At 43.1% G+C, this 12,285-nt stretch overlaps 1 protein-coding gene across 11 annotated transcripts in view; it reads right to left on the reverse strand.

Moving 5' to 3' along the window:
- EHBP1 (EH domain binding protein 1) overlaps positions 1–12,285 on the reverse strand; it is a 196,877-nt gene that overhangs the window by 168,986 nt on the left and 15,606 nt on the right. For all 11 annotated transcript variants that reach the window (XM_031599124.2, XM_031599181.2, XM_031599150.2 and 8 more), the window contains exon 3: positions 2,417–2,474. In XM_031599124.2, coding sequence (XP_031454984.2) covers positions 2,417–2,474 — 58 coding nt within the window. The remainder of the gene's footprint in view (positions 1–2,416; positions 2,475–12,285) is intronic.

Consider the following 12,285-nt stretch of genomic DNA (forward strand, 5'->3'; position numbering starts at 1 on the left):
GGCCCAAGCAGCTCAGACTGTATCAACAACCAAAGCTTTAGAATTAATTCTATCCTCTATTAAGGCCTCAATGCCACTCAACCTCTTTTAAAGTACCTTTGTGGGCTATTAGTAGGCAGGAACTAATGAGTTAGAGAGAGACTCTAAGTCCCAGGCAAATGTGCCATTTTACCTGAGAAGCAGTTCTGCTTGTGGTTAGGAAAAGAATGGACACATGCAAAAGGACATAGTTGTTTTTTTTTTTTTTTTTTTTTTTTTTTTTTTTTTTTTTTTTTTTTTACAATTTTAAGGCCCAGCTGAAATAACCTCAGCCCAAAAGCTGAGCTAGTGTTGGGAAACTCTCTCAGTTCAATGAAATGTTGGAGCCTACACTATCATGTCTGTAACAGCACAAGAAAAAACCCATCCCGTTACAAAGCCTCGCTGGATTTTATTAGACCTTCTGTTTTTGAGCATCTCCTAAATCTCAGCAAACCAAATGAATGGACAAATATCCTTCTTTTCACTAAGCACGCAGTGCTTGTGTAAATATTGAATTTTCTGTTCTGCATTACCTTCTCTCTCTGTACTATAGAAACTACAGGAAACAAGCAGAAAAGTCACAATGTACATTTACATCAGAATTTACTACCTAGATAGACATCATGCTATTATTTCAATGTAACCTGAGCTACTTTATCCTTCAGCGAAAGGCAGACAGTCTGACTAGCTTTGCTCAAGAACAAGAACAGCTATCTTGGCAAAGGTGCCAGACTAAATCTACACCTTTGTGTTTTGTTTACTTGCCACGTAACACCTTTGGGTTTTCATACTCCAAAGCAGAAGTTAGGATGCATGCACTGGAATAGGCATTTGCTTCTACAGTCATTTTCAGTCAGTAATACAGCCTTAGAAAATAAACCTTAAAATAGACTTCTGTTTAAAAGACAAAACATAGCAAAAACACATGACAACCAGGAAAAGAAAGAAAGAAAGGTCTCCTAAGCAGGGTAGAAAATCATATATAGTGTTTTCTAAACATTTAGATTCTTCAGTGAATATTTCAAGATACATTCTGTGCTACAGGTGTCCTCTCTCCACTGTCCCAAAGTTCTTGGGAATATCACTGAGTTACATACACACGAGCTTTGACAACCTCTGTTTAACAGAAATATTAAGGAATAGTCCCAAACTTCCTCTTCTGGGCAAGATCACATGCCACAGACCTGACCAGGGTGAAAGGCAACAGCTGTGGGCAAAGTGGAGAGAAGAGACCAGCACACAGCCCTTCTATGCCCTGCAGGTCTGCCTGGAGTTGGGACTCGTCACTCCTCCAGCTCATTCAAGCTTTTCCCCTCTCACTTAGCAATATTTGGACAGGTGGAGGACTGCCCTGCTCCAGAGGACACAAGTTGACAAAATAAGTCCTCCAATGTGAACAGTGTTCAAAAACCTTTGTTTTCTTGCTGTATACATGCTATAGGTTCCCCACCTTCCCATGCACAGCAACAACTGACAGCTAGGACTAACAGACGATTTTATTCCTATTAATTGGTAATACAAAGATACGGCCACATTAAACACTGCAGATATTTAGAAATCTCTGCTGTTTGTTTCAATCAAAGTGTAAGTATAGGGCATTTGTTTTTAGCTTAATTTTCTACAGAAATAGAGCCACAAAAACAACTGTCCATCTCATCTTCCCCTTCTACTCAGGCCCAAAGAAGACTGCAGGCAGAATAACTGCATCTCACAAGAGCAGTCAATACAGCAGTCTACACAAACTAAGCACCTTTCAACAGAGGCAGTACTCTAGTAACACTTTCACATTCATTACTGCAGGAAGAAAACTAAGGTGAAGTTCAGAGAAGTGAGAACTGTTCTGCTTGTAAAAAAGTTATGCACACAAAAAAACAGCTCAGTGCAAGACAAACTTTGTCATTAGCATTAAACACAAATTCACAGACTTCTTCGGTGTTTGTAGGAGTTCCATGTTAAAATTTAATTTGAAATTACCACATAGGGCTGAAAGAGACTGCTCGTATTCTTTCTGACTTCCAGCATTTTCTATTTGGAGAATAGTCTCTTATTCACATTTTATCTCCTGCAGGCCTGTCAAATTCTTCATAATTATCTTTAAGACACTTCTTGTAGTGAAACATTCTCCTTTTTAATTCAGTCTACCAATTAATAACCAAAATTGAACTGATGTGATGCACTCATGCTAAACAAATAACTCAAGCAGAAATCAGAGTTAAGTGTTTCCATAAATCAGCACTGACATCAACAGCAGCTTATACTGAACCTTACAGCTAAACTGAGTTAGAAGAAAATGGAATTATTCCTCATTTATTCTGCTGCTCCCCACACTCAAGAGACAAGTCCCTCAAACAGCTGACTGCCACCAGAGTGGGAACTTACTGAGCAATCAACTAACCTTAGAGGATTTTCTTCGGCTTCTTCTTGTCCAAACCACCACTAGTTTATCTGGCTGCCTGTTGAGGAAAAGGAAATACAGCTTGAATTACAACAAAATCAATATGAAAACAGTTTATATTAAAGCTCTTGCAATAAATAATGTATCCTCTAAGAATGTCATTATCTTTTAAAAATAGCTTCTCTAAAAGCGCTCTCAGAATCAATGATTTAGCAGGAAAATTCGCATTGTATTTACAGAAAGAGACTGTCCTACAGTCAGCACATTCATGCTCCATCCTTCTGCTTTCCTTGCCTGCAGGCATCTCTCCACAGGGCAGAGAACAGGACACAGCCCACGATTCACTTCTGCAAATGTAGCCTCTTCAAAGACACCCTTGAAACAATCCAGTAATCAAAATACGTGTCAATGCAAACTTTATCTTGAATTGCTGTGCAGATAGACTAAAAAAGCTCTGCTAAGTAGCAATGCAAACATCTCATTTTTTCATCCCCAAAGAATATTTTTCCTACCTTAATACCTCAAACATCAAGAGAACAAAGTACTGCATCATGTACTGAAATCTCCTTGGATGACCACAGACAGATAAATCAGAGCTTCCTCAACTTCAGCTCCAAATGATATGCATGCTGAAGCCTAGCATGGCTCTCCAAACCACTGTTTTATCTTGTACTTGCAGTGAACATAGATACAAACTTAATAGAAGGCACTTCCAGTGCACACAGTTTTCTCTTTAAACTTAATATTTAGTTCTCAGTTAATAATTAGAGTCATATTATTTCTTCCTTATTAGTTCCCCAATTGTCCCCAAATGACTTTTGACACAGACCTAACTTCCAGTCTCATTTTTCTTTTGTTTGACCCATGATTCGCTTCCCACCCTGTTACTGCACTTCTGGTTCCTCTCCCAGACCCATGATCCCTCTTCCGGAGGCTCCTGACCCTCGTTGTTTCCTGCCTGATGACACAACTTCCATCAGCAGGCCCGACTCAGCCAGCAATTTTCAACAGAGTTCATACCGCCATGTAAAAGCTCCAGGGCTGGGACTCTGCTTACTACTATGATTTTTGAGACACTGTGCTGTAATAGTTCTGCATCCCTAGAGCCAACAGAAAGGAGTGTTTCCTGTTCAGAAATCACAGTTAGGTGAGGGAAATATGTTAGAGAAAAAAATGAAGATTTAGTGAACGCTTTGAGCATATCATAAGATGAATCTAAATAACGTCCACACAAGTGCTCAGAATTGGAGAGAGACTCCATAACCACTCTTTTAATGAACAGCTAACTGCTTTCACAGGCTGAGAGCTCATTTGAAGCACTGCTGAAGTGCTGGCTACCATATTACATACTTCCACATTGAGCTGTTCATCACTTCTCCAGGCTGCAGTAGACCTAATACATCACTTATAATTTACACTTAAATACCACCAGAACTAAAGCAATCCGGGAAGAAAAAAAAACAGATAAAGGCCAGATGCTGTGCATGACATAAGGACACTGGCTCCTATTTGCTATTCTTATTACCTCCTTTACCATCTCTCTTCACTTCAAGCCTGGGAGAAATGTACAGTGAAATAATCTACTCCATTTTATATTCTATAATCTCACTCTTACAGCTTCTTTAGGACTGTCTGTTGGCTCTACTTGAGGCTCCTGCCATAAAACGCTGCTTGGCAATGAGCTCAAGCTGTTATACTTTGACAGCTGCCCATTCACCTGGTGCATCTGGCGTGTCAGGTTCTCACCTGCTTGCATGCAGCCCCAGCAGCTGTGCTTGCGGAGAAAGAAGTGCCCCCAAGCAACTGCCTTTAAGCAAAGCCACTCAAGTGTCCGGTCTCTCTCTTGTCTCAAGGGAGACAGTGCTCAGCACCTGTCCCTCCCTGTTCCCCTCACAGCACAGCCCTGGCACACCTGCAGTGCCCTGGCACTCTCAGGTGTGCATCAGCACCAGCTGTAAGTGTGCACAAGGGACAGACATTCTTGATGCAGTCTTTCCATACACTCAGGATCTACTAACAAACTTCAAGAGGAAGTTTCCACAAGCTTTCAACAGAGGAACACTTGCAGGTAGAATTAACTCCCCGATTTAGCAAGAAAAACAAACAAACAAAAAGGCCTAACAGCCCGTAACACCCAGCTAAGAGCCGCTCTAGTTTATGGACACAGAAAGAGGGTAATGGAGAAAAGCTGCTCAGCCCTTTTCCGTCATTCACCACAGCAAGCTCCTAACACAAGCAAGGTCTGATCTGGAGGACAGTCAGCAGGAAAAGGAAGAAGGGCTATGCCTAAGCTACCTGGGCAGCTTCTCAAAGTCAAAAACAACAACAAAAACCAAAGGCAAAGGGCTGTGTCATACAAGGCCTGCAGAAGAGCGATGTAGGCCACAAAAGCAGAGACATTACCACTCCTTACAGACACTGCCAGTGGTACAGGCACCAGCTCAACAGGGAGCTTTGGCCAACTCCCAGTTCTGCAGGCAGGCAGCCAGCAGACACACAGCCCTCCAGAGACCCTGGGAATGAAGCTGAGGATGCTACCTCAGGTAGCCTGCCTACAGGTTTTACCTGTACATCCTGGCATCACAAGTGATTTTTCTGCCAATAGTGCTGGATCACCTTCTAACATCAAATGTACCACAGAAAAAGTGATGTTGTGCAATGGCTTCAGGGTTGCCCACATCTGCAGCTGGAGGCCAGACAGGAGATAACCCCAAAATATTTAAGCACAGAGAACCAGGCTGCCACATAAAGAGAGGTAATAGCAAGAGCAGCAGTGCAGGAACATGACAGTTCAAAGCAGGACTGATCCACACCTGCACTTCTGCAGCACAAACACTTTCATTATCACAGAATCATAGAATGGCCTGGGTTGAAAAGGACCACAATGATCATCTAGTTTCAACCCCCCTGCTATGTGGAGGGTCACCAACCACCAGACCAGGCTGCCCAGAGCCACATCCAGCCTGGCCTTGAATGCCTCCAGGGATGGGGCATCTACAGCCTCCTTGGACAGCCTGTTCCAGTGTTCATTATGGGGTCCTCTAGAAAAGACACATGGCTATGCCAAGTGTCTCAAAAAGAAAAAGAAAAATAAATAAAGATATGAAGAGGCTGTATGTAGATGCAACACTCTTATTCTGCTGAAAAACTTAAGCACTAAACAACTGTCAAGTGTTGACGAGTGCCACTGCAGGAATCTGAAAAAGCCTGGATATAAGACCACCAGAGATAGGCAGTAAAACACAGGCAGCCCTCTCCTACTACACAGGCACATGCACCAAGCTAGTAATGGGCCTTACACCATATCTGCTTCTTTCAGACCATGTCAATCTGTGCCATGGCTTTGCTTCACATAGGCTGTCAGAGCCAGCTGGTGCCGCAGTGCAGCTCTCGGGTGGGAGCTGCTACATACACACAGTTGACACCAGGACTGGATTTACTTCCCAGTTCTGAAGGACTCCTGCCAGGAATACAAAACAATACATACTCACACGAAAAAGCAAGTTAGAGACTCCGCTCACATGGAGAAGATGGAGCCAAGCTGATAGGAGAGCAGCAGCACCCCTCGTTCCCCGAGGCTTTTTCTGCTGTGTATTTATTTTGTTAAGTACAGAGCACAGTGCTCCTTCAGCTCAAAGTACCTGAGAAATCCACTTCCAGAGGTACTTTGCCAAAATAAAAAGAGGAAAGTAATCACAATATGGAGGCAAGAAAACTGGCAAAAAGGAATGGGAAGAGGAGGGAGGAGTAGAAAATATTCCAAAGGATGAGCTTCCCTGTTGAACATCCAATGCTTAACCAAAATCACCACAGTCATTTTCCTTATGGGGTTTTCCTCAAGAAAATCACAAATCCAACCATTAAGAAGTATCTTCATGGAATTGCTTTACAAAAGAAGCCATAAACAACATTCTCTTCCAGAATCTGTTCATTACTTCTATGTCAATGCTCGCACAACAGAAAAAGCCCAGCTCTTAACCAGCACATTTGCACTGAAGGTTATTTAGCAATACCTCAGTGCTAGGAAATGGCCAAAAACAAATGATTCCCTTTGCTCATTTAAAGCGGTTCAGCAATATTTGACTGTGCAGACGTCTCTCCTTCTGCACATCATAAACCAGGGCTGCTCATTAACCACCAGGACAAGCAAATAAAGCTCCCTCCAAAGGGGGTTGAAGATCAGATTCAGTATTTTTTCTGCAAGCATACCTTCTAAACTCAGAAATTGTTCCAAATACAAACCCCACTGTGTGGCAAGCTGAACAAATACCAACAGTCAGCTATAAAAAATAAAATTTATATCCCGTGCTGCACAAGCAGCATTTTTCTTTCCTTCAAGCCCACGGGCTTTAAGACAGTCCTTCACTGAGCTCCAGCACTTTTTGGTGTGCTTCACAACACAAAACAGGATACTTATGGTAATATTTACTGTATTATCTACAACTGATAAGTGAAAGTTACTCAGCAAAACAACGGAGAATGTTATGATTTCCAAGTATGTGGCTCAGGAAAGAGCTTCATCATAGCCCTATAAGTAAATAAAAGGAGATTAAAAACAACAGATTAACACAACATCACTTTTCCCCCACCTGCTTTTCCCAAAAGGTGGAAGCTACAATTCTGCTATCTTCAATTCTCCCATTAAAACAACTGAGAAAAAAATAAAAAGAAACACTAGATCTAGACTTCTCCATACTCACAACTTTTTAACAAGCTACTGAATACACTCCACAGACTGGAAAGAACCTTCACCTTATATGCCATCAGACCCTCACCTTATATGCCACAAACTTTACTGATTGCAATGGAGGCTGAGCAAGAATCAAGGTCTTCTGGAATTCAGTTTGACCATTACGGGAAATATCTGGCATGGTATTTTGATTACAGAACTCTCCAAATATCATTTGTCAGAGAAGGACATAAAAGGTATTACTCTGCTGTTAGCTTTTGTTTTGCAAGTTTGTTTGCAGCAGAAACAGATAACATTGGCCAGGAAAGATACGTATTTTTCCACCAGTCTATGATTTGATTTTGATAGCAGACAACTACAGAAGACTTATGCTTAGCATCTATCATTGGAAAGAATCACAAACTTGAGCTATGGTGGATGAAGCCAATGGCAGGACCAATTCCTAACAGCCCTTTGCTCAGAGGGCAGTAAATGCATACCAATACTTATTTGTAACAAGGTATCATCGTGTTTAACTGCACCCAGTCATTCTCACGTGCTTGTGATGCCCAAAGTCCATTTCCGATGTACACAGACACACGCACAGCCTGTGCTCTGGCATCCAATTGCTCATGCTGGGTTTTGCTTTTGGGGTGGATGGAGCTGGTTTTTCCTCTTACCATGTTTGATTAGAACGGCATTAATTATTACAAGCTGCTAGATTAGTCTTGTGAAGCAAGCATAAAAGAGTGTAATTAACAAGAGAAGCAGCAGTGTTGGCACAATAGCATGCAGATGCACCTATTGAAGGATAACAATTATTAGTTGAGCACCGAAGGCGAAGTACTTCTGAAGTTAAAGTACTTCAGATAAGATTTTCAATTTTTTTTCACCTTTACCCCCTCTGCATTTTGCACACCAGCACAACCAGCACAACATGTGAAGCTTTCATTAGAACCCAGGCCTCTCATCCCATCAGCACCATTCTCTGACTGTTGGAATATTATCAGGGCTCTTTAATGGCCTCTAAAAAATAAATGCCATCAGTTCTGCACTGCCACTAATTTGGGATGAACGTTACTTTTTCCTAATTTTACAAATTTTAATTAATTTGGAAAGACCTCTTTGCAGTGCAGCCTTCTGCACTGGGTCCTATACCATGCAGTCTGTGTTACCATCAGGCAAGGAATTCATCAAGCAACAGCTTACTGCAAGCTTTGTATTAAAGCTTCCTCCTTCAGAATTTCCTGTTGGTCACAATCAATGAAATTCCACAGCTCTGGCAAGTCGAGTCACCACCAATGTTTAAAACAGACCCAGAGATGCTGGGAAGAATGACGTAATATGTTGACACATTTGCCAAATTAGCCATGCTGCTGAGTGAAGATACAGCACTGACTGTAACAGTCAGAAAGTTGATAAGAAAATAAAGATGGTATGCAGATAAAAGCATACCCCAGCTACCTGTAGGATGAAGCACATTGTTAGATGAAGCTCTGCATTTCAGAACAGGGTTTGGGGTTTTCTTTGCCAGTCTCCCTTAACTGTCATAGATTCTGTCTGCCTGCAATCAAAACATCTCTCTGCCATCCACATATCATTCATCAGTGTGAACACACAAGATGCTGAGATGCATCCAGTGGCAAAGCAAGCCCCAGGGGATCACCCACTCCCCCGGAGCTGCTGCAGGAAGCCTGGGAGCAGCCTCAGGCATCACCTATGCCAGCCTGCATCTGCAGCACCACTGCAGTCTCCCAACCCAGTGCACCACACTGCCCACACTTCAAGCATCTGAAAGAAGACAAAGATTGCTCTTCCTTCACCACCACCACCACACAGCCGTAGTGAGGCCGGGGAATTTCAAAAAAGTAGTCATTTGAACAGGCACAGCAAGGTGACACCGGCTGAGATCCCTCCTGCATCTTCACTTTGGCATCCAACTCCTTCATTTCTTCCCACCAGAAGCCTCTAGGTGTGTTTTCAAAACACAAGCTGATGAAAACCTATTATTTTTAATACATATGCAGCTAAACTAACCAACATCTACAAGACTTCTACATCTCAAAACTATGCTTTTTGTAAGCAGCTGTAGCCCGGCTTTGCTTGGTTAAAAAAGGAACAAAGTGAGATGCTGATTATTTCAGAAGCACAGTGAGAGCTATTGAATCTGCACAGCATCTATTTACAAGGCTAAACATGGAATGTGCAGCATGTAGGGCTGGTGACTCGGTTTCCTTAAACCAAATATAAATCAAGTTTGCAGAACAAGCTGGATTAAACAAAGCCCAAGTTCTTCCATTATTCAGAACAAGCAACAAGGACAGATTCAGCTTCATTTTTTAAGGAGTTATCACAGCAGAGAATCTTGAGCAAAACAAACTTGACAGGACTACATAGGAAAATCTTTTCTTAAAGCTTTTTTCAACAGAATTTCATAGTGCAGAATACCCAAAGAGACCCACTGGAAATTATTTCCTTTACCGGCCTGTCTGCTTCAGGCAGACACGTAGTCAGGCAGTCTTACACCACACACCTTACCATCCCAGAGCCTAAGAGCACCTCCCAGCATCCTGCAACAAAGCCTACCCAAAGCCTGCTGATGAAACCAGGCTCCTCAGCCACAGCAGGGCAGAACATTATAGCACACAGCTCTCAAGCTCAGGCTCTGGGCACAGCTTGCTGGGTCTCAGGCCAGCAGGGCTGTGCAGACACACCTTACACATTCAAAACAAATGTGTTACTTTAGAGTGCAAAGCTCACATGGCTCAGATCTCTCAGGTGCCTGATCTTATATGGTTGAGTTTTCTGTATTGTTTTGTGGGGGCTTTTTAACATTCTTTTTCAGAGCACATAATCCTCTACATTTTAACAGCAATTAATCCACAATTTAAAAGTTTTTGGTTTACAGTGGGTCACAGTCCCACCGAGTGGGACATGGTGTGAGCAGGCTCTGCACAAACCAGCCCGTGCAACCCACCTGCTCCCAGGCTGTGACCAACTCACTGCTCTGCTTGCCTGCAGAGCCGGGGCCTGCCAGCTGCCAAGCCAAAATACGCGCTCATTTGGAGTCCAACTCATTTTCACCTGAGACATAACAGCAGGTTTGGAAGCTGGCTTAACAAGGTGAGGCACTAGAATCATCTCTTTGCCTTGATAGCCAAGCACAGCCCTTCACACAGCCTCACCACCCTACGCTCTGCTACACGGACACAGACGATCGACGTGCCTGCCTTGCTCTTTGTAAATACCCGTGTTCGCTGCAGCGCGAAACAATCACACACAGATTAGGAACAGGAACCAGGGAAACACAATTTTAGCAAATTTAAGCAAGTAAGCCAATTATTCTGAATCCAAATTCCAGCTCCAATTCTCAGTCAGCACACTGCCCTCGGAGAGCCTTCAGGCACTACACACCCACCTGCCCCTTGGTTCTGATCCTGCTGTATCACCCACATACACCTCTTCACAAGCTGAAGACTGAACCTCCATGTGATGGCATGTGTGTTACTGAGCATACACTGAGCTATTACATTTTATCCTTTCTGATTTAGAAGCATTACAAATATAAATGCTAGATGTGTTCTCACAATAAGCGCACAACTGCAATGAAATTGTCTGACACCCGGTGTCAAAAATGCAGCCTGACAAAAAAATCAATGCACACATTAAGCAATTGATTTCCATACTAAAAGCATTCACGACGCTTCAGATCCTGTCACAAAACAGACACTCTTTTTATTACCTTTTTTTTTCTATTGCAGTAGCATTCAGACAGAAGGATCTGCACCCTGCAGTCCACGAGACATGCCATTCCAATGGCCATGTCAGGACTCTGACAAAAGCCTCAGAAACATCTGCATTAGTGCACCCATCTTCCTCCTCTCCTTGGAACCCACGGGCTCATCCAGAGGACAATGTCAGCTCAGTGTGTGCAGGTACAGATGCATCTTTTGAAGCTCCTTTCTAAATGAATAACACCAGGGTTTTCTTACTTGTTTTGCTTTTTAAGGCTAATCTTTGGATACAAAGCAACTTCTGTATTTTGAAGATGCAGAGAACCTGTGAACACTCCATACATTTTTGAGAAGGCAGCAGGTGCAGAATGGCCTCAGCTTTCAGGGTTTGTCTGGAAGATAAAATTCGCATCACCTGCTTCAGGTGCACAGATGGTGGAACTATGATGCTCACACTGTCAACAGAGGAACGCTGATACCTACAAAGAGCAAATGAGCACTAAGGCACACAGCTGCCTTTCTCCTCAGTACCTGAAAATTTGAAAAGCTTGAATACATACTTGAAGCTATAAAGGCAGTGCAAACTCTTAATTTACACCTCTAAAGAAAAGTGTGTCGCAGGGCTGGGTGGTGCAGCCCCAGCATGAAGCAAACCAGCAGGCAGATCCACAGATGAGGTGTCCGGCCAGGGGGCAACGTGTGGAGTCTGTGTGACACAAGCTTGTGCTTGGCTGTCTGAGCGATGATTTTATCAAATCCTGAATTAATCTGTATCTATTCTGAGCTCATGCACAATGAGCTCTCCAATTAAAGGCTCCTCATCTGTCATCAACCTCCTTTTGCAAATTAATATCACAAAGAAAAAAATAGGGGGAAATGAAAACGTGGCCTGCTGTGCTAGCTCCTTTCCCTGTCTCGACCCAGCAGCTCAGATTTCACCAATGTTGTCAGCCATGACAGACAGAACAAGAGCCTTCTCCCAAGGAAGGACGTGCTGGAAGATGCAAACTCAAGCTGCTCTTCCAGCTCTGACCTTGGCATTGCCAGTGAAGTGGCCAGCAGGCATAAAGCCAGCAGCCCTCCACACAGTCTTGCTCCCAAGAAGGAACTCACCTCACCTCCTCCTGTCTCTCTGCCCCAGAAGCACCAGCCTGCCACATCCAGATGCAAAACTGGAGGTAAAAGCACCACAGCCACTCACCAGATGCTGACATCCTCTGCAGCAGCCACAGCTTCAAAATGACACAGAGAGACCTGGAACCTTGCCATTAAAATGTGACTCCAAACAATGCCTCATGCCTGCGCACTAAAACCCAGAAGCCTCTATAAACCAACCGCATGCCAAGCTTAGTGACTCCTTCAAAAGGCAAAATGTGAGAATAAGCCCATGCAATACATTTTGCAGCTGAAAATTACACAAGGATAGTAATCAAAATTAAAACTGTGATTCCCTTGTATGTTAAAAA

This window comes from Phasianus colchicus, chromosome 2, assembly GCF_987193195.1.
Source record: "Phasianus colchicus chromosome 2, bPhaCol1.hap1.1, whole genome shotgun sequence".
Classification (NCBI taxonomy): Eukaryota; Metazoa; Chordata; class Aves; order Galliformes; family Phasianidae; genus Phasianus; species Phasianus colchicus.